Here is a 23,810-nt window from a genome sequence, read left to right on the forward strand (position 1 = left end):
AACAACAAAACAAATTTCAGTGTTTTTAAAAATTCATCCCCCGAGTTGGTGAAAAAGGGGTTGAAAGAAAGTTTGTACGGAGATCAAATATTTTTTAGATTGCGGGACTTGAATCTTTGTATAAAGCCATATTATTAATTCTCAAGAAAAGTAATTTCAGCGTTTTCAATAATTCATCCCTTAAAAGGGTTAAAAAAGGGTTGAAAGATTGTATAGGGTTTACATTTTATTTTAACCTACGAATTTGTAACTTCGTAAAAAGTTATTTCATTAAAAGAGAAGAAAACTATGGTTAGCGTTAAAAATTCAACATTTAAGGTGGTGAAAAAGGGGTTGAAAATTTGTATGGAGGTCAATATTTTTTGTAAGTACGGGACTTGAATCTTTGTATAATGACATATTAGAATACGAGAAAAGTAATTTCAGCGTTTTTAAAAATTCATACCCTATAAGGGTCCAAAAGGGGTTGAAAGCTAGGAACTTGATACTTCGTAAAAAGGTATTTTATTAAAAAACAAAAAAACTTATTCAGCGTTTTTAAAAATTCATCCCCCGAGGAGGTGAAAAAGGGGTTGAAAGTTTGTATGGAGATCAAATATTTTTGAGAGTGCGAGACTTAAATCTTTGTATAAAGCCATAGTATTAGAACACAAGAAAACTTATTTCAGCGTTTTTAATAATTCATCCCATAACAGGGTTAAAAAGGGGTTGAAAGATTGTATAGGTTATAATTTTATTTAAAGCTAGGAACTTGAAGCTTCGTAAAAAGGTATTTTATTAAGAGAAAAGAAAACTAATTTCAGAGTTTTTCATAATTCATCCCCCAAGGTGGTGAAGGGGGTCGAAAATTTGTATGGAACCCAAATATTTATCGGAGTGCGGGACTTGAATCGTTGTATAAAGGCATATTATTACAATACAAGAAAAGTAATTTCAGCGTTTTTAAAAATTCACCCCTAAAAGTTTAAACTTCAAACTTCGTAAATAGGTAGTTAGGTAGTAGGTTTTATTAAATAGTGGACTTGAAAATCTTCTGGGGGTTGAGAGAGATTATATCGAGATTATCGAGAACAATTTTATTCAGTTAGGGGCTTGAAACTTCGTAGCCAGGTTGTGAAAGACAAATCTCATGCGTTGTATAATAATTAACAAATGATTAACCGTCCCTACTGCTATCTTTTGCTGCATAATGTTCTAAGCTAATGTAGAATTTATAACCACCAATATACAAATCCACGCGTACGAAGTCGCGGGCAACAGCTAGTATAACATATAACTGACCTTTGATAGCCTAGCTGTAGGTCTTTTTAACAAGGTTTACGGATCGTCATAACATTCGAGGGCCAATTCAAATTTACATCATGTCATCAAAATGATAGCTAAATTATGTAAGACGCGCGTTCATTTCGCTCGTACTTAACCGTACATGTACAGGCGCCAGCAAGACGCACGGGCGGACCTCATTGAGAAATCATTTTAATGTCACAATGTAGGTTTGAATCGGCTGTGTACATTCTGCGGCCTCAATTCGATTTTATTATGAATTATGAGCGTTACCCAATCGAATCACCGTGTTATTATATTAATTTATGTCAAATCGGGGGCCTGTAAAATAGAGCGATCACTGATCTGATGATGTCACTTTACAGCATTTTATTTTGACTAAGTATATTTACAGTATATTATCAGCACTTTATTTCGTGGGCGGATGTCGATTACCTGCTTACCTGTTTGGTAAACAATGTATTTTATTTAAAAAAAAATGTGTTTTTCTTGCATTGTTCTGATGAAAAGAATTTCAATTCGAAGCACTCGCTACCCTCGTATTTTGGTGATTTCACTTGCTCAGGTAGGTATCAATATTACCTACAACGAAGGGCATAATCAACATTTTTGCCCCCTTCTAAAATTGTAATACAAATCACTAATTTGCTTCAGGTTGGCAATGATTTTAATTCTGCTTGTTAAGCTTTGGTTTCCTCCGATAGCGGTGCCGTCATATAGCGGCCGTCTCTATACAAATACTACGACATCCATATTTAGCCGTATTATTTAGTATGGAGACGGCCGCTATATGACGGCACCGCTATCCTAGGAAAACCGATCTTTAGGGCTAGTCAAGTTAGGTTGGTCAGACTCTCATCGTCATTGGCTTTTACGTCTATTGCAGACGATTAATGGTGTACAACCGGAGAGACACCGTTTTTGGTGGCTGAATAGACCGATGCGAGACTGACATGGTTTACCACAGGCCTGCACCCCTAGCACATGAATGGCGCGACTAGTATCTCGCGACGAGATAGACTACCCGTCTTTTTCTAACTATGTTAATAAAAGAGGGACGGGTAGTCTATCTCGCCGCGAGATACTGTCGCGCCAATCATGTGCTAGTCCGGCTGACAAGAGAGATTTGACATGCGAAGGGGTCAGACTCTAGGTATTTTCTAACCGTGTTCCTCGTCCTTTTACAACATGTAAAGTCTAGACCGTAATCCTGGCTAAATATAACCTGACCCCACTTAGCCAACTCCGGCCGGCCTGGCGCGCCGCCAGCACGGGGTACGGGGTTCGAGGTCGGACGATGCAATTTTAAACTTTAACTTAAATACTTTAAGTTTTTACAACGAGGAGATAACTTTATAAATTGGGGCGGCGAAAAGTGAGGATGAGTGAGTAAATAAGAACAAAAAAAACAATACTCATCCTTTTCTTTTGGGTGCTATTACTAGTGTAAGACAAAGGTAGTATGATTCTCTCTGTCTATGTTTGAAATGAGACATTCCTTTGACAAACTATACCTTTAAACGAGCAGTTCTTGTATATAATGGTCTGGATAACATGCACTCACAGCGGAACTAGAAAACTTTACCGTCCAACCGACAAAAACACAAAAAACATTTTTCAGTTTCGACAACCTCCCTAGTCCCTACTTTGAGGACCCTCGAGTTTCGGCTACCCTCGCGAGGGCAGAGGGTAGGTTTCAAAGCTAAGGACAAATCAGTCCTAAGAAATCAATACTGAGAGACAGAAAGGGTTCGTGATGCCTAGATTGAGGGGTTAGTGTAAGTTGCAGAGTTTTTAGGGTTCCTTAGTCAGCAGGGGTCGCTACTATACTTACTTTACTCTTTGGGTGGCTATGTCTGCCTTTCCTGGGTGCGAACTACGAGAGAGTTATACTGTCATTATGTAGCCACAGTAAATTTGTTAGAACGCCATTTGATTTTGATTCTTTCACTGATATGTGTTAAGGTTATGGCGCCATTACTCGAAAAGATTGCACCATACCTTTGGCCTACTGTCGGGTAGATGGCGCCTCTATTTCAAATTCTCTTTGCTCTGTAGCGAACACACAATGGGCGCTAGTGCTGCACTCTGGCGGCAGAACATTGCAGTAAAACCCCTTAATAGGGAATATTACGCGAAAGTCTGCGTAGGGGGCGCCACATCAACAACAAGTAAACAATCTTAAGGGTCTACCGCAAACGAGAGAGTCGACATTTTGTTATCTAACCTCTCTATCACTATTGCATATTCGAACGATAAAGAGGCAGATAGCTGAGTTTCGATTTCGCGTGTCCCGGTAGGCCCTTTGTAAGCAAACCGCCTTGATGTATCAATGTTATATTTGATTGTCTGTGAAAAGTCAAAAAACAGTTTAAGGTACAGTATGTATAAGTTACTCTATGGTATACTTAAGTCACTAGTGCTGCACTCTGGCAGCCAAACATTGCAGCAATACTCCCTATTGGCATTGCAGTAAGTAAAGAGGATACTCGTAAATAAATTGCGACTAACACAGAACACAGGCCGAACACGCGTCAAGTCAAAAACCGACACACGTCACACGCTGTCAAAAATCTGGAGCATTTACTGTAACCAAATTATTTTTCATATAATGCACTTTTGACCGGCAAAATGAGCATTCACATGGAGGGATCGCTCCATGACGAGATTCGGAAATTGTCTGAACACCAAAATAATATCGTAACTAAATTTGACGTGTTGAATAAAAACGTAGACGAAATCCGTAAGAATGTGGCTTTGCTCTCCGATAGGGTGGCTGCATTGGAAGAGTTAGCTGTGGACCGTAAGAAGTTGAAAGTCGAAGTTAAAGTATTGAAGAATCGCCTTGAGGAGCTGTATGCTATTGTGAAAGAGGAGAAAGATGATTCCTTATCAGCGGACGAGGTGAAGGAGGTGGAGTCTTGTCATTCTGAGTTGTCTTCGTCTTCCAAGGTATTTACTCGTATCTATTTGCTAAAACGCAGCGATACTATAGGTACATCAGTATTTTGGCAACCGCATAAGAGATTACATAGTATAAAACAAAGTCGCTAGCCGCTGTCTGTCTGTCCCTAGGTATGCTTAGATCTTTAAAACTATACGCAACGGATTTTTATGCGGTTTTTAGGCTTCCGTACCAAAAAGGTACAAAAGGAACCCTTATTTTTAGGGTTCCGTACCCAGTGGCGTAGCTAGAGGATATGGCGCCCGGGGCAGGTACCAAATTTGCCCAAAAACGAAGTGAACTAACGAAAGGGTTACTTTTTATTACTTATTAAAGTTTACTTTTGATTTAGACAAAGAAGTGTTTTTTTAGTCCATCGGTGGCTAACAAGCTTACGACTCACCTGATGGTAAGCGGTCACCGCATCCTATGGACGTCTACACTCCAGGGGCGTTACATGCGCGTTGCCGACCATTTTAAAACTTATACACTTCTTTTTTGGAGATCTCCTTAGACTTGAAGATTCAATATCGCTTGTAAGTTTGGGATCGTAGACTATTCATAGCGCGCCTTTGGACTGATTTGAAGGGACCAAGGTGGCATCTAGGTGCTCCTGCCCAAAGGTGACAGCAGTACTCATTATATGGGATCTGTCCATGGTCGTACGCAGCATTTTTTAAGGGGTGGGGCAGAAGTAGGGGAGGCTGGGGACGTTGTAACAGGGTACGGTTGAAACAGAGATTCTTAGCTTATGGTCAGAGATCAGGGTGGGACAACTGCCCCACCTTGCCCCACCGTGGGTACGCCTATGGATCTGTCTGCCCCAGAGTAAAGTATCGCCTCCCTTTATTGAGCACACCGAGTTTTTTGGATACGAGCGCAGCCTACCCAGCAAGGTGGCTACGAAATGATTGGACTGATGGAGATGTCAACACCGAGGCTCCCAATACTCCCTGACATGGGAAGAGTTGTGCCTTGAAAAATGAGGTTTTCTTAGCGGTAAACGCGCAAAATTGAGCCTTGGTGGGATTGAATTGGACTAAATTCTCCCGATCCTACACCGAAACTCTGGATAGAATGCTCTCAATAAGTACCTGACACAGGTTTTTCACGGCATTCTAGTATCACAGAACGAGCGATGTTGGCACGGCATACAGGTTGGGCCAAACCTTGCCGTCCAAAAATTTTTTTTAGATTTCTCACGCTGTGGGCTATCAGAATATGTATATTAGCCCACTTTTCGTAGTTTTCGAATTATGATTTTTATTTTTATTACTTTTAACTTTTGTTGAGAAATTCCGGGGTGAAGCAATTATTTATTAAAAAAAATATTGAACTTTTATGAATATTTTTTTTTGTAACATAATCCTTCACAACCGGCGCAGTTGCTAAAAAAAATCAGCATCCTCACTTGGCTGAGTTGGGAAAAAAGACAAACTTTTACGTTCAAGCATGTCAAGCTTAGATGTTGCCCTTACCTAAATAAACTAGGGGCTCTGTGAGCTGTAGACCTCGCGAGCATAGCTTATTGGAACCGTGCACGATGACAGCGCCACACAGTGGTTTGATCAATCAACAATACAAAGATTTTAATTTATTAAAAAAAATACGAAGTTTAAGTGAAAAAAAAAATACAAAAAGTTATGTCTTACTGGGGATCGAACCCAGACTTTCTGTGTGCAAACAAAAAAAGCGACTGTTTACAAAATGCGCCATGATAGTTCTTAGCTAAGCTGACGAAATTCGACTACTCATTCTCGAGTACAAACTAAATATCTAAATACCGCCTAAACCAGCAATACAATTTTTCTGCATTTTTTTCCATTTACTATGTAAATATGTCTCAAAAAGAAAATACTCTTGTGATATCGATACGACTATTTGTTTCAGCGCGAGGTATCACAACTACTCCATTTTTAAAAATTTCCAAAAACGGGATCGACAAAAATTTTTTATTTACTCATAGAATCTGGTCACAAAATTTCACAAGAATCGGTTGAGAATTGTGACCTGTGGAGGAGAACATCCGGACATACAAAAGCAAAATGCCCGAGTCAAAACGTAGACCTTCGCTTACGCTTCGGTCAATAAAAAATACAAGCGATTTCAAGGACTTTCGGTCATTTTAGAAACTGCTAGACCCTACGTTTTTTTAAAATTTCAAAAAAGTGATACTTAATAGTCATAATTTGTCAGAGTCGCCGTCAAAGGAACTGAGGTGCAAAGCTTCCAAATTAGTAATTCATTACAAAAATCTTCTTTTGTTATTTTTACTATTATTTTATGGGGTCACTTCCCCATCGCTATTTCATGTTATCAGTGCAAATACCACGAACAATTATTAGAAGGCATAAAAGCAACGCAAAGCTTCACCCCGGAATTTTTAACAAAAGTTAAAAGTTAAACTCGAAAACTACGAAAAATCGGCTAACATACATGGGGTATATTCTGACGACGACGAGGATTCTTAAAAAATTTTTTTGACGTCAAGGTTTGGACCATCCTGTATACAGGGTGGCTAAAAAATAACTGCATTTCCGTTACCAGAGAGGTTTTGGGATTATACTGAGCAATTTTTACTATGAGACCAACCCCTAAGTCGCGAAAAAAAAATTTGACTGTTTCCTACATTTTGGCTGGTCCATTTTCTATGGGAGGTCTTTTGCCCATTTTGGCGCCCCCCCTTGGACGGCGCCCGGGGCACGTGCCCCCCCCCAGCCCCCCCCTAGTTACGCCACTGTCCGTACCCAAAGGGTAAAAACGGGACCCTATTACTAAGACTCCGCTGTCCGTCCGTCTGTCACCAGGCTGTATCTCACAAACCGTGATAGCTAGACAGTTGAAATTTTCACAGATGATGTATTTCTGTTGCCGCTATAACAACAAATACTAAAAACAGAATAAAATAAAGATTTAAGTGGGGCTCCCATACAACAAACGTGATTTTTGACCGAAGTTAAGCAACGTCGGGCGGGGTCAGTACTTGGATAGGTGACCGTTTTTTTGCTTGTTTTGCTCTTTTTTTTGTTGATGGTGCGGAACCCTCCGTGCGCGAGTCCGACTCGCACTTGGCCGGTTTTAATAGATACTTAGAGTGATTCAAGAGGACGCATTATGTATAATTTGTTAACCAGTGCGAAGCCGGGGCGGGTCGCTAGTAAATTTATAAATGTACTTATAAGCCTACTTAGCAGCAACATTCAATGTACCTAACCTTGTAACCACTTCATATTCCTAAAAAAATCTGCGTACCTAACCTAAGGAAAAAATCAATGAGGTCATGTAGGATGGTCATTTTTACGGTGAATAACGTATTTACTTGTGTACTTTGACTTTGTGTATATGTTGTAAAGATTTCCCCCGCACTAACTATAAAATTATTCTTGCACTCTAAACGATTCTCTATTTCGCCATTTTTTTTTGACAGACTTCATTGCCTAAATCTGGATCTGTCTCAGTACTCTCAGTTGTGAGAACTTCTCAAATAAATCAAATTCTGGCAGGTTATTTGTAACATAATTGCGAAATAGTCTGAGTGCAGAGAGGTTTAATCGATTTTTGATGAGTTCCAATTATTATTGCCGTGATAAATCATACAGGAATGTGATAGGAACATCACGGGTTTATCATGATAACGATCCATGATATTATACCTATCATAATTTACGCTCTTAATTATTGACCGAGCGTTACCGAAGGTAGTTTCAGTTTGGGCAAAAATGCTTTCGTATGTCGGATTTTCTTCTTATCTTATTATCGCATTACTCAACCGATTCTCGTGAAGTTTTCGATGTTCGATAGTTAGGTAGATAGATTTTTCAGTTGTATCGTTTTTTGGAAAATGTTTAAAATGGGAGTAATGGCAGGCGTGGCTCACTCCGCGATTTCGTCGCTTTGCTACAGGACAGGTAGATAAAAGTACATCCGTTCCACACCAATTTTGGTGGCTAGCCATAAGCCGCGCGTGGCGCTGTCGCCACCTAGCGGCCATATCTGTCCTGATCGTAACATTCGTAACAGACGCGTTAGAGAGTGAGTCTTCTGTAGCTAGTACTATTATTTATTCTGTGGTAATGGGCACAAAGCTCTTTTTAAGACCATCGTGCGTTCTCTCTGATAATGACAAAAGGAAGTACATTTTTTTTTATTCTTATCGCGAGGCGACCCTTTTCGCCCCAATTGTGAAACACACAGAAAATTCTTGTTTTACATTTTCTAAGTTGATAAAACTGTTGAAGTAATTATAGAACCCCAGTTTCTTAATCCAATTCTGTCTTAACTAGAATCATATTTTAATTTAAACCAAGATGAAAGATTAACGATCATTAATTACGAAAACCACCGATTACTTCACATACCTCGTATCTTACTTTACCTTACTATTACAAAATCAACCTAATTTCATACCTATTAAGGTTCACTTTATTATTATTTATTATTATTGGGGTGGTACTGGGCCTTTGAGTGACACGTCGACCAGGTATTGATCTATTGTGACGGCCCTTTAAAGTTCATTACTAATGCCCGTTGCATCCAGAAAATTACAGATGCTTTGGGCCGTAACGTTCACTTTGCAAAGCAACGTTAAATACTGACAAGTCGACAAGTAAATCACAAAAGTTAGTTAATAACTTTTATTACCTCGTATCTAATCCAATTTGATTGTTACAAATGTAACTTTATTCATCATGTTATACAGTTCACTTTGCAATGGATGATAAAGGAAGATAAGACTTATGAGAGAATATAACTTTTACAATTGCAGACGGCAAGGGACAGTGGAAAGCGAAACGAATTGGTGAATTGTTTTTGTTAATCGCATAATTTTTCGTGATTTGTTTTAATTGTGACCATTGTGCGCGGTTGGATGGGAACGGAACGTAGTTTTCACCAATTTGCTTACAAACCTGCATAATACTTAGTTCAAGTTTTTTTATCATCATTAACTTACGATTACGACGGTATGGTGAAGCGTTATTAGGTTGGTACTTACTACCTCTACCACGCTTGCGTCCTATCCAGGATAGTTTTAACCTTTTGGACGCCAATGACCGATATATCCGCACCGTAGGTTCAACGCCAAAGACCGATTAATCGGTCACAGACCACAGAGCAACATAGACCTACGTGCAAATGCATAAAGTTCAATTACAGTTTTGACATTTCGGTGACGTGGCGTCAGCGTGACAGCTTTTGTGTTTGACACGGCGTCGAAAAGGTTAAAGAAGTGGTCGTGTCGTATTTACCTGAGTGTCCAATCATTTTCCGCGTGTTCAGGATGTTTTTTATAAGTCCAAATGGAAGGAGCTCAAGAGTTTAAAAATAATGCGTTTAGCTTGATGCTTCGCTGTCCGATTATTTGACTGTATTTGGTGATGAAGTTTAAATAAATACCTATAGGACAATCTTCGACTTACGTAAACTAAGTTTAGAAATGTATTTAATGTCGTTTCGTTTGTCTCCAGGTGACGATGACCACGGGCCTGGACAAGGATACCATCCGCGCCGCGTACGAGGACGTGCGTGCTGACGGTTCACCCACCGAGTGGTGAGTATAATACCACCACCACCACCAAGTACCATCTACGTCCAAATACTGGCGACCGGTCTGTCCTAGTGGGTAGTGACCCTGCCTGTGAAGCCGCGGTCCTGGGTTCGAATCCCAGTAAGGGCATTTATTTGTGCGATGAGCACAGATATTTGTTCCTGAGTCATGGTTGTTTTCTATGTATTTAAGTATTTGTATATTATATATATCGTTGGCTGAGCTGAGCTGACAACACAAGCCTAGAGCTTACCGTGGGGCTTAGTCAATTTGTAATACTTATAAAATATCCTCTAAAAAAAAATACATACAGTCGAATGGCCGGTCCAGACGACAATTTTTCGCCAATCTGATTAACATACATACAAATTATACCTACATATAGCTCTTGAGTAGTTGACGGATCTTCTCTAGGGGGTAATTGCACAAAAGATCCCTATGGGTCGAAGTGTATCCGCAAGGGCTACCGAAAACAATAAGATAAGATAATATACCTACATATACTGGTCATCATCATCTTCCTCGCGTTATCCTGGTATTTTGCCACGGCTCATGGGAGCCTGGGGTCCACTTGGCAACTAATCCCAGGACTTGGCATGGGCACTAGTTTTTACGAAAGCGTCTGCCATCTGACCTTCCAACCCAGAGCGTTAAATTTTTTGCAAACGACTGTCATCTTGGCTAGGTCCCCCGTTCTCAAATTTGAATCTTATCAAATAGATCAGATAAATATGAAGTATAAGATAAATAAAGTCTAAAAAAAAATTGCCTCTGAAAAGATGGCGCCATACCTTTAGCCTATACTCGTGTCGTGTAGATGGCGACACCGTTTGATATTTACCTAACACATGTCATTGAAAGAACAAGGATCAAAGTCAAATGGCGTTCTAAAAGTTTTAATCCTGTGTCGAAAGATGGCAGTAAATTTACTGTGACTACAAATTTTACTTTGACAATACGCCTCTATACTAAATTATCTTTGATGTTATGCTAGTTCTGACTAAATCTATTTTCTAGGGCGGTGTTCAAGTTTGAAGGCACCCGCATCGTGTGCTCAGCCCGCGGGAGCGACTTCACCGAGTTCCGCACTCACTTCAAGGACGATGAGCGCGCTTTCGGCTACCTCAGGTAAGCTTTAGTTGGCGCAGGTAACTCTAGTTACCTACGTCAGGTAAGATGTTCAAGATATAAGGCGCCCGTATTAACGGGTAAAGCGGATTAACGGAGTTCCGCAATCACTTCAACGATGTAGTTATCGTATGGCGGTTATTAATACACACAAAAGTCTGGTTTAAAAATAAATATGCAGATATGAACTCGCATTCTTCGTTAGGTTTTTGAAAATAAATTATTTACTGACTTATATAGGCAAACAGTTTTTTATCAAGTTTTCAGTTTTCACTAAGACATTGATGCATTAAGGCGGTTTGTTTACAGGCCTACCGCGAAACACGAAATTTCGGTTTCTGCCTCTCTATTTTGCATATTGGATCTATAGAGAGGCCATGTGATTGTGCTAGACTGCTAGTGACGCCCTCTACCACAGAATAACTAATAGTACTACCCTCTACGCAGAGTTTTGCGTAATATTCCCTGGGGGTAATTACCCCCGTGGGGGTAAAACTGGTATTTTACGGGGGTAATAAGCTAACCTAATATAACAATACAACAAACGTACACGTTTTATTTTTTATTGGAGGAGGGGTAAAATCAGGTTCCCTAGTTAGTCATAGGGGTGACCGGCCCTATAGTCTACGAAAGCCCTAACAATCTTATTTCCGCAGGTTGCAAATGGGCGACGAGATGTCTAAACGCAAGAAGTTCCTGCTCGTGACCTGGGTGGGCCCCAACGTGTCCGTCATCAACCGAGCCAAGATGTCCACAGACAAGGCCATCATCAAGGACATCATCTCCGTAAGTATCTATGTCCATGTGGCGCACCCCACGAGGTGCACCTTAACACATTCAGTGCCGAAAACCCGACTATCGGGTATTTTATGATTTCGTTCCCAGGCCGGAAGACCCGGTAGTCGGGATCGTGGTACTACAGCTAAGCGCATACCTGTACGGAGTGTACAGTCTACATAATGGCTCCTCTACTCTACACGATGGGCCAATCATACTGGCCAACTAAGAAGGGCCAGCGTATAGAAAAAAAAACTAATCAAGAGGGTATTGGTGTAGTGGCTTATGGCGCGGCGGGATGGTGATGGGATGGCCACGGTGTCGGTTTTTCGTCCGCACATCTAGGTAGTGGGCCAGGGGCCAGCGATGGTGCGTACACATCTACCTAAAGTATCATTCTATGGAACTTGCTAACTATAGCTGGTCAAGCAAATCTTGTCAGTAAAAAAGGCGCGAAATTCAAATTTTCTATGGGACGATATCCCTTCGCGCCTACATTTTTCAAATTTGCCGCCTTTTTCTACTGTCAAGATCTGGTTGACCAAGTATATGTAAACAATAGTCACTAATAATTCATATTCAGAGATAATTTCAATATGGCGGTTTTGTTTACACAGATATAGTTAGCAAGTTCCATAGAATGACACTTTTATACACGTGGCTAGGGCTTCCAAATACCGGACTTCTCACAATACCGGTATTAATACCGAAACTGTCTTCATCAATACCGGGATCCCGGGATCGGATATGAATCGCTTAAAAATATATAGTTTTATTAAAAAGGGGGATTAGAAAGGCTCACTGGAATACCAGATATGTCCTAAAAGCTATTATAGCAATAAACAATCAATGCCGCCATCTGCAATAATTTTATTTCACACTCCAGGTTGGCAATAATTTTATCCAATTTGTTGACTTCACCTCACCAGTCACATTTTTAGTCCAACTTAACCAACCAGACAACATTTTTTTCAAATTTCCGTCAAAATTAGTTTGCCATTATTACAGTTATCCTTGCTCTTTCGTTTATTTATTGATAAAATTATAAGAACTAATTATGTCAATGTTAATGTCACTATCATCATATTCATCACTCACATAACTTCAGGATTCATCCACCACAACCACCAAATATTTATCTGACGCATTAGGCAACGATCTTGTTTCAATAATAAAATGCGGGCTAGAGACCAGTTAGAGTTAGACCAAGTAAAGTCTGCAACGATTTTGATAGCATACGCAGTACGCAGTGTTATTGTACGTCATAATTTCATAGAAGTTTGACGTTTAATATAACACTTGCACTGCGCGTGCTATCCAAATCGTTGCAGACTTTTCTTAGTCTAACTCTAGATGCGTCTGAAGTTTAGAAAACTTTTTGATACAGCCGAATATAATGGATTTAAAGGGTTTATACTGCGCATTTCCTTCATTTTTTAAAATACCGGGATCCCGGTATTGCCTTTAAAAATACCGGTATTGAAAAATGCGTTTAAAAAGACGGGATCCCGGGATCAGAAATACCGGGATCCCGGTATTGGAAGCCCTACACGTGGCCCATTCCATAGTGCGTGCTCTCAACCATCGCATGGCTATCGTGTAGAGGTGCCATAAATCGCATGGCCATCTTGCTGGACTAGCGCTAGGCCATCGTGTAGAGGGGCTATAATAACATTCGCTTACCTTACCTACGCGTAGTAGGTACCTATATAACAATAGTCAACTTTTCCTTGTAACAAACAGCTAAACAGCTAGCTATAACTATAAATAGGTAACATGTATATTTACCACAAATTTTCTTGACTGTATTAATTCCCTGGAAAATGAAGCCTTAGATAAATATTTTAATCGAAGATTAGATGTCGGCACGATTGCAGGCATCCTGCTGTATTTCAATAAAAATATTATCGTTATCGTGCTTGGTGAGTGCATCACACATGTACATGTAACGTTTATCATATGCCTTTATCTTTATCATCTGACTCAGCAAACTAAAAGTTAATTTCTTTGTGAAAATATATTAACTCACATTTAGACGGGTCTATCGCGAATTTATTTTATAGCTGGTCAAGCAAATCTTGTAAGTAAAAAAAGGCGCGAAATTCAATTTTTCTATGGATCGATATCCCTTCGCGCCTACGTTTTTCAATTTTGCCGCCTTTTTCTACTGACAAGATTTGCTTGACCAGCTATATTACCTTTATTTACCGACGTTTCGCGACCACGACCAGTTAAACCCGTGTCGAAACATTGGTAAATAAAGGTAATAAAATAAATTCGCGAATCGCGATAGACGTGTCAATAAATGTGAGTTAATAGGTGTTTAAAACGCGAAAGTTTGTGACAATAATTAATATTTTGATCACCTTTGGTCATTTCTAAAAATACAGGCACACGAAAACATAATTGTTACGTGTTAGCAAACACATATGCTCTGTTTCTGTAATTTTTCCTTATCCTCCTAAGGCCCAAGGTCCTACCTATAGTACTTCTGCAGTTCGATGAAATTTAAATCATATACAATTGGAACAAGACTTGCTTTTGCTGTTTCATTCCAATTTTATACAACGCAAAAACAACTCTTTTGTCCTACACTATAGGTTCAAATTTCAGTGGCTAGTTTTGAATTTTTCATTTGTGGCTGCTAAATGGCTGGGCCTTAGGCCTGAACATTAGTTATTTTAGCAAATAAAAGTTTTTTTTTCAATATCATGTATTAAAAAATAAATTATTAATTCATACAGCCTTAACCTTACATAAAATCGTACAAATACTTCCTAACATTAAAACCGACAGTTTGGGCCACGGCTGAAATAAAGTCGTAACCCACAATACATTTATACTTGGCCGTATCAAGATCTATCTCTTTACTGCCGGCAATCAGTTTCAACTCCACAAGCGTAGCTATTTGAGCTAGCAAGTTACTGGTGAGACCGATTTTCTCCTCTAAAATTGCATAGAAAATAGCCAAAAGTCTATCTAAAGTAAACACCTTCGGTCCGAGCTGAGTATTTAGTTTTTCTGCAATTTTTGCTTTCGCTCTCACTTGCTGCATTCTTTTTCTTTGTTTTCCGTGATTCTTCATGAAGAGACGCTTGTCTTCTTTCGGAGGGTTGTAGCTAGCTAGATAAGCAGCTATGAGAAGGTATTTAGCGTAGTACGGCAGCTCGAAGCTTTGAGCAAAAGTTTTTGTTGATGTAAGCTCCTCTTTTAAAGTGTTTTCAAAATTGTATGTCTTTTGCACCCAGTCGTTGTTTTCTTTCCCTGGGGAAGGTATGCTTGGAGCTGTAGAGCTTATACGTAAATACAACAATTCTAGACTAGTTTTTAATATTGGCGATATATGCCTCCATAATTTTGGTAGATCGTGAGCTTGTATTTCGGTTTTAATGATCGGTTCACAGTATTTAACGAAGTTTACTCGAGCCATGTGTTGTAATTCGATCAGATCTCGACACGGTCGGTAGAATACGCTCAAAAAAGCGTTTAGAAAGTTCGCAAATAACTCCGGTTTCTCTAACTCAACTTGTACATCTTTGTGCACATCGTAACTGGTTAACAGATGGTGTATAAACGATTTGTGATATAGGAATATGATCTTGAACAGTTCTTCTTTATTATAATTGTTGAAATATATCGTGATCGGCTCTCGAACGCCCATTTTGAAGTAGAAATTCTCGTAGATTATATGTGAAATGAAAATTGTACAAATATTGAGGTTACAGAGTTCTCGCAGTCTAAGGAACGCGCTCATTATGCTCTGGTCCATAGTACGAAGCCTCTCGGCCTTGTCAAACACTATTACGATCGGTTCATAGCGATTTTGCTTCTTCCCGACGCGATTCAAACCGTTCACAAGTTCCTGTAAAGAATCACATTTTGTGTCCGCCTCGTCGTCGCTGAGTTCACATAAGATGCTCTCGTAAATGATTTTAGGAGAATAACACTCGATACAGTTGATAATGATGTGTTTATAGCCCAAATGCCGGAGCGCTGTGTTCACGCACAGACTCTTTCCTGTGGCCATACTTCCGGAGATGAATAGCGCGCATGGCAAAGGCTCGTCGTAGTCACCGAGAAGGTTGAACAGCTCACTTAACTGGTTCTCTCTGCACGGAACTTTTTTGTATATTTCCTCCATTTTATAACGAATTACAATAAAAATAAAACTCGACGGTTAGCTGCTGCGCGCCATGACTTTGACAGGTGATGTAAAGTGAAGTTCGTTCGGGTCGTTGCTTTTTTTTTAAATTGCGTTTCGTTTCGTGAGTTTGGTATAGTAAAATTCATTCCGTGCGGTCTACCAATGACGATTATAATGTGTGATGCATCGCAAGCGCCATCTTGTGTATGTTTTGCACAACGATCAGAGGGCCGCGAACACAAATCCTCGCAAATTGCGGGCATCTTTCTCTTTTACTCCAAATACTCCAATTAAGGCGTAATTAGAAAGATTGACTAAGATGCCTGCAATTTGACATGAAGTTTTCAGTTCCTTGATCATACTCTTTTCATAGAATAATGACATCATTGTATTTCATTCCAGAATTTCGCAGTTGAGCTACAGCTGGAGAGCCAAGCCGAAATAGACATCGATCAATTCAAGGACGCCCTGAACAGGGCGGGCGGCGCCAACTACGGAACCGGGATCCGGGACTTATGAGCCGCACACCAATCGACCGGTTAAGAAAAAAAACCGCCATTTTGTTCCTTTGCGGTATTTTTTCATTAATCTAATAAAAATCAGGGCAAGGTTTTTCTATTTAATTAAAGCGAGGGTGTGAGCGGCCCGAAGTTTTATTTTCTGAAGTAGTCATGTGCTTTTGTTTTTTTTTTTATAAAATTTAATTAGTCATCTACTTATATATAAACATTTATTTATTTCGCATGATGATGGTCTATTTTTTTAAGGTATTATTTTTGAAATTAGAAACAACGTCAGTCGCTTAGAGGTCGAGTTTTATATACGAGTCACGTGCAATTATTTGGTATTTATTATAATATAAGATACTTGCCAAAAAATAGTAAAAGTTGCCATTTAGAAGGCGCGGAAGTGCATTTATTTTTTGTCTACTTTGTATGTACTGAACATGTCGAAATTTACATTGTATACAAAATTCGGATTTTATGGGCTTTTATACCTATACATTGATTAGTGTTATATCATTATTATTGGTAAATCAACTGAAGTAAATACAATTAACCAACATTACTCGTATTTCATTTCCAAAACATATTCTTTCCAACAAACCTGGGTCATACGGAGACTTTAAAAGTTCTCACTCCTGTGGACAACCCTTTATAAAATAGGTGCCAATAACTAGTACATTTCAGTGTGAACATTGAAGGACTGGCCATATACTTACTTTACTCTTTGGACTGGCCTTACGGGGTAGTACTATTAGGGCGATTGTGCACTACAATGAATTTTTCTCAAAAATGGACGGCAAAGTCGACGTTGCCGGTTAAAAAATAGGTCGCGAAGTGCGTAGTTTATGGTCATTCAAAAAATTAAAAAGTTAAAAACATTGCAGTCTCGATTTCGGGACTGCAATGTCGCATACAAATTCCATTATTTAACGAGTTCCAAACTTTTTAAAACTTCAAATGGCCATATCAAATGAAGGCATAGGTCCCTTAAACAGCCAAACAGATGATCAGCACTTATTATTATAAAGCCTATAACAGACTATCGCACCGCACCGCGACCTTGGAGCGTCGCACCCATAAGTGAGAGCGAGAAACAGATATCTCTTTCTCGCTCTCACTTATGGGTGCGACGCTCCAAGGTCGCGGTGCGGTGCGATAGTCTGTTATAGGCTTAATGTTGGTACCGCGACTATTTAGGTGTCTCAAATAGGTTGGCGTATTTTCAGCAGAAAAATACACTTCTTTTTTTTTTTTATTAAGGCGGCAAGCTAATTTTTTTAATGGTTGTATTTTTTTCTGTGAAAATTAATGGAAAATTAGAACGTTGCTTCTGTAAGTTCTGTAAAATATTTCTATTTCTTGCACCATTTTTGAGAAAAGCACTATATATGACTCGGCTGGAAGGCTACTTGCTGGCTTCGGATTCAATTAAACGGACTCCCAAGGTCGTCCGTTTAAAACGAATCCTCAGCCTGCAAGTAGCTACTTCCGAACCTCGACAATAATGTACTATTACTGTCCGGCAGTCCGAGTTTTTACGGTCCGATATGGCACGCCATTGAATGTATATAGTAGCTTGTGCACTAGACGTAATTTTACCGTCCGACATTTTACTTATCCTCATTCCGGACAGTTTTTTTCCGGTCCGAGATGACAGCCATGAAAAACGTGTTTATGCTTGTGCACTGCGTCTGGAATTAGTATAATTCATGATTTGGCCGAGCGGGGGCGGGCCTCTCTTTTAGTAAAAAGACGGACAAGTGCACAAGCCAATCATCCGTTTTTTTTCATGACACTGCGCCGCACCTGCGAGTAAAAAGACGGACAAGTGCACAAGCCAATCCGTTTTTTTCATGCCATATCGGACCATGAAAATTCGGACTGCCGGACAGTAAAATTCATTGTAGTGCACAATCGCCCTTACTTATTCTGTGCTTACAGGCAATATGAATGGGGCCAGTACAGCGGTGTGACACCGTTACAACGCGATTGGTTGACGAGTTCGCATCACGCGCGCGATTGGTCGCATCTAGTTGCGTTAGACTTCCCGATTGGCTCGAATTCGTGAGTGACACTACTGAACTAGTACCATTTTTAGTGAACCTAAGGCCCGTCCTGAGATATACGTCAATGAGTGTCAATCATTGGGTAGTTTAACACTTTCAGTGCCAAACTCTATTTCCAATACAAGATGAATCCACCTAACAGGTTCTTGGCAGTGAATGCAAATTAAACAACTAATACATTTTCAAACATTTATTTAGCAAAAACCTTACACAAATGCTGGACTTATCATAAAATATGAAACTACCCTCAACTTTATTATAATGGCTTAGTGATTTGGCTCTATAGAACACATTTAGCGCTTACCTCTAAATTATTGCATGGTATTATTGTGCTGGCTTATTATTTAGTCGTGACTTCCTTAGTATATTTACTTGTTTATGGTACAGTCACCTGCAATGTGTTACACAACGAAGGCCGCAAAAATATCTGAGACGATCTTATTTGTAGAGCCATAAGAGCGTGTCACATATTATTGCGGCCTCCGAAGGGTAACATATTATTGCAGGTGACTGTACAGATGTAGTGTATAATTGTTTTCCGCCGTATTTTCTCGGAGACGTACGTATTTTTCATGCTACTTCAGTCAACCTCAGTACTTTTTGTACCGAGACTGTAATTAATTATAGGTATTATTGTCTTATAAAAAAAATAAACAATAATTTATTAAAAATTAAGGTGGATTTATGGTGACGGTTTTATTTATTGTAACAAATGGCTCCAAGGTAGCTGTTTTGATGTAGTTTAGATGTACATATCACAGAACAAGTAATAAGGTTAGAATGGCGATGCGAGCAGGGTACGTGTTACCGCGGTTTTGAGCAAACGCTCGCATGCTACTCGCCCGCGTTGATCGAAAAACGAAGTAAACATGCCTTTTTGCGCCACAATAACGTTCAGATTAAGAAGCCAGACATCAAATCTGTCTAAAGGAGGCGTATCCATTCACCAGGCACACAAGTTTTTACTACCGTTGCGCGAGTGTTAGTAAATGTGGAGAGGAACGAGCGGCGACACCGGTTCCGATACTAACTGCGCGCGATAGCCATTCTAACCTCTTTAAGATGTTCTGTGGTACATACAATATGTATGATAAAAATACATTGATTTTTTTTGGACAAAATATGATATACTTCATACTATACCTAAGGAAGTCACTTACAATTGGTTATTTAATTATACTAATGGCAACAGTTATTTTATTATGTTTATATTTTATTTATTATGTATATACAACAAAAGTGTGATCCACCAGAGAGTATAGAAGTAGAGATGTAAGTAAATACATCTATCATACAAAAAGCTTATAAATATCTATACACGACACTACCAAAGATGATAAAATACTAAGACAATTTTTCAATGCATAGATCACGATACGCTTCATATTTATTTTGAAGGCAATAAATTGTATGGAGAATACAAGTCTTTACTTTAGTAGTTAAGTCTATAGTTATATTGTCAAAAAATAGACCTTAAGCTGTGTCCAGACGGGCTGGGCAAATGGACCGATTTGATCAGGAAAATAATTGGGGTCAATCTCCAATTTAATCACCAATTTAAGATTTATGGTCATACTTGAGCCCTCTAAGTTAAAAAAATGCTCCAAAACGAAAATACTGGCGTCACAAATTGGTATTCTTGCGTTCGCACCCCATTTTATCGGTCATAATCGGCGGTCGAATTCGGCGAGCCAAATTGGCGTTTGCGTCCGTACGTCCTGATTTGATCGGACAATTTCATCAGATTGGTGAAAAATTGGCTCGTCTGGACACAGCTTTAACCTTTTGGCCGCCGGACCTAGTCCGCAAAGACGCTCACTCACACGCCAGAGCAAATTTTAAGTAAACAACTAATAAAAAGTTTAGGGATTGCAAATAGTGATATCGATATTTACAATTTATGGTAAAAATCTTCTCAATTTGGCTTTGTTCTTATCCAACTTTAATTTATTTCGAAAATGACAAAAATTTACATATTTTTTACACACGACAATGTTAAAAATAAAGGTCTTTATCATTAAAAACAACCACTAAACAATATCGATTCATGACGTAATATCACCGCACTAGGCTGTACAAGAAGTCGTTTATACAAGACAACGGCGCGCATGGACTGTCCGCAGTGCAGACCGACAAGGACTGTTTCCGCGCGGATTAAGTAATAATAGTCTCTAGGTCAACGGCGTAAGCGCTTGTCGGTACGTAAACTTTATAAGCGTAACGTTAGAGCCGCGCATCGTGTGTCGATAATATAAATGTAAGTACCGGAACTGCATTGGGGAAAATTGCACGTGGGTTAATTGAATTGTCACTGAGTGAAGAACAATAATATTGGAAAAGGGTGGGGATCGGAAATGCATGTTTCACATTCGACATGTTCCTTAGATGAGCTTCTCAGTTCCCGTATTACATCCTCCCTACCATGACAATTTTTCGTCAATTTCAAATATATAACATTCTCATAGTTAGGCGACACTGACTATATAGTCCTAGCGTCCGCCTGTACCATTCTTGTGCGAAGCGGTCACTGCAGGGTATCACTCCCCACTACACTATCATCTTAAAATGAATCTTTTGTTCTGCAAATAAACCACAAGGACAGATTTACTTGTCAGACTCTACTATCAACAGCTGAAGAAGCTCCCTGAACTTCAGCTATAGTTAATGCCTGTCTCTCTCGTCTCGTTTTACGTATTCTAGTTACTAGTTACCACCAATTGGCATTTAACAAGTGTTCAAATGCTTAAATAAAACCAGATTTGCGATTTGATATTTATTTTGAATATTCTCATATCGAGTTAACATTCCCATCCCTAGCTGTCTTGTATACAGGACAACGGCGACGAGGAACAAGAAAAAGGTTGAAATCTGGAGCAATTTTTTTGAGAGCCTTATTATAAAAGAATGGATTTCTATAGCTGCAATAAATGCAATTTTTTTAAACAAGGACCTAAAACATTAACTTGAGTGTAAAAAAAAATATAATTGATATTTTTTCCACATTTACCGAGCGGTTGAATTTTTGTCTTGTATACAAGACAGCGGCGCCAGTGTATCGTTCTATCGTTGTCTTGTATACATGCCAACGGCGGTCAAAGGGTTAACACATACGGGCGCACGAGGCGTATGTGCCGTAAGAGCCACCCCACACTAGCGTCTTTCAAGCGCCAGCGTCTAATTAGGCGCTTTGAAAAATGGCGTCGCTGCGCAGTTGCGCCAACGTTGCGTCGAGCAGCAGCCATAGAGTTGACTAGACGCCGACGCTCGGGAGACGCTAATGTGGGGTAAGTGTGACCGTGAGAAGATATTTTTGAGCATTCTGTCCATGTAGTTTAGGAGTGAATAGTAATTAATTTTTAATTATAGAAGTCGTGAAATAATAAACGTGTCATAAGAGTGAAAATGCCATAAAAATGCAAGTTAGAAATTACAAATATTAATTTGTTAAAATTATAAAACTAGCAGGGTCAAATATAGGCAGTTTACCATATATATGGGGCATTATCTATGAAAAGGGACCTTATTGTCGATGGCACTTACGCCGCACAGCGTCGCGCGGCATTGTATTTATATCGGAGCATCGTTAACAAAGGCGTAAGCGCCATCGACAATAAGATCCCTTTTCATAGATAACGTCACATATGACGCCGAGTGTATTATATTGAACTAGCGACCCGCCCCTGCTTTGCACGGGTTACACAAAACTTTAACTATACACCTAAACCTTCCTCAAGACTCACTCTATTGATAGGTGAAAACCGCATGAAAATCCGTTCAGTAGTTTTTGAGTTTATCGCGAACATACATACACACAAACAGACATGCGGCGGGGGACTTTGTTTTATAAGGTGTAGTGATAATTGAAGTATGGTTGTATAGTTCGTTTTTTTAGCATTAGAAATAAGGTAAACAATCTTGATGCGTCTTTTAATTGAAAAACACATTTTAAAAATAAGTTACGGTAAATATGTAACAATTATGAATCTAATGCGATCTTTTATAGTCTTCTGCTTTCATAAGTAATAGTTATTGATTTTTAAAAAGTGTTTTTCAATTAAAAGACATGTCATAATCGCTTACCTTCTTTCAAGTTCTTTCTAATGCTAAAAAAAAACAAACTATAACACAATTGTACAAGTCATTACAAGCTAAACAATATGTCTTCTAAATAGAAAATAAAATGATTTTATTATGTAAAATACAACATTATGTTTAGATAACGCAATTATTACATGAGGTCTGTCAGGCCGTGTCAAACAGAAAAGCTGTCACTTGGACGTCACGTCACCGAAGTGTCAAAAGTAAATTGAACTTTATGCATATGCACGTAGGTCTATGTTGCTCTGTGGCCTTTGACGGATTAATACGTCGTTGGCGTTGGACCTGCGGTGCGGATATATCCGTCGTTAGCGTCAATTCGAATAAAAGAGTTTGGTTTCCTCAGTGGAAATATGTGACGTTATCTATGAAAAGGGACCTTATTGTCGATGGCGCTTAAGCCATTATTAGCGATGCTACGATATAAATACAATGCCGCGCGACGCTGAGCGGCGTAAGCGCCAGCGACAAGAAGGTCCCTTTTCATAGATAATGCCCCATAACTATGTATTTTTAAAGAAATACACATTTAATACTCAAATGTGAGGGTATTTTGGCTGAAAATATTACTGTATATTATTAAATAATAATTTATAAAAAAAACGTTTACAAAAAAATAATAGGTGAGACTTGAAGAGTCTATTCTGTTATTGTCGATATGTTGTAGTCGTCATCAGATATATCGGAGCGGCCGAGGTGCTCAAAAATATCTGAACACGCACTCTAACGCGTTGACAATAGAGGCATAGTGTAAAAAGTAAGTGATATTTGCGTAAATGCCGACACCGCTCAAGAACACAGTAGGGATGCCACAGACTCACACAACTGCCCAATTACACTTACTATAAGACACGCTAGCCCTGTAAGTAGTACCGAGCTACTAACAATGGCGATGTATGCAGCTCGGGTGCGCGACCCAAGCACGATTGCCCTGTCTAGACGACTTCGTCGAATGACTGTATTGTTTTATAGACTGTCATAGAGACGTGTTCATATAGGGGTCCCGTTGTTTCACATAAAGTTTTAAGTCATAATGTATTGTTTGTCTTATTATCATTAGTCATAAAACTGAAACCGTTAACTTTTCAGGATTTTCGTAAGGTTATATACATACTACTGATACGTTAGGTTAGGTTTTATGGCAATCCTGAAAGGTGACGCGTTTCTGAACCTTGTGTGTGTGTGTGTGTGTGTGTGTGTGTATGTGTGTGTGTGTATGTGTGTGTGTGTATGTGTTAGCATGAGTCGGGAGGGCTGAGCGCCTTCAGCAGCTTGTTGTGTGTGTGTTAGTGTATGTGTGTGTGTGTGTGTGTGTGTG

At 39.3% G+C, this 23,810-nt stretch overlaps 2 protein-coding genes across 3 annotated transcripts in view; one reads left to right on the top strand and one right to left on the bottom strand.

The window, feature by feature from the left end:
* The window catches only part of LOC134657956 (coactosin-like protein), a 40,082-nt gene extending 23,195 nt beyond the window's left edge, over positions 1-16,887 (top strand). Inside the window, exons 1-5 of one of the 2 annotated variants that reach the window (XM_063513559.1) lie at positions 3,826-4,236; positions 9,694-9,776; positions 10,791-10,901; positions 11,558-11,687; positions 16,225-16,887. In XM_063513559.1, coding sequence (XP_063369629.1) covers positions 3,916-4,236; positions 9,694-9,776; positions 10,791-10,901; positions 11,558-11,687; positions 16,225-16,341 — 762 coding nt within the window. In that variant the 5' untranslated portion in view covers positions 3,826-3,915 and the 3' untranslated portion in view covers positions 16,342-16,887. Of the gene's footprint in view, positions 1-3,825; positions 4,237-9,693; positions 9,777-10,790; positions 10,902-11,557; positions 11,688-16,224 lie in introns of those variants that run through there. The other variant, XM_063513560.1, reaches the window with a different exon arrangement.
* On the bottom strand, positions 14,397-15,891 carry LOC134657946 (origin recognition complex subunit 5). Its single transcript, XM_063513545.1, has one exon. The coding sequence runs from the start codon at positions 15,817-15,819 to the stop codon at positions 14,431-14,433; it is 1,389 nt and encodes a 462-aa protein (XP_063369615.1). The 5' UTR covers positions 15,820-15,891; the 3' UTR covers positions 14,397-14,430.
* Positions 16,888-23,810: the final 6,923 nt, after the last annotated feature.

The sequence above is a fragment of the Cydia amplana genome, chromosome 21, assembly GCF_948474715.1.
Source record: "Cydia amplana chromosome 21, ilCydAmpl1.1, whole genome shotgun sequence".
Classification (NCBI taxonomy): Eukaryota; Metazoa; Arthropoda; class Insecta; order Lepidoptera; family Tortricidae; genus Cydia; species Cydia amplana.

Coding starts and splice junctions, on each gene's coding strand:
- LOC134657946 (XM_063513545.1), bottom strand. CDS start 15,819: ATGGAGGAAATATACAAAAAAGTTCCGTGCAGAGAGAACCAGTTAAGT.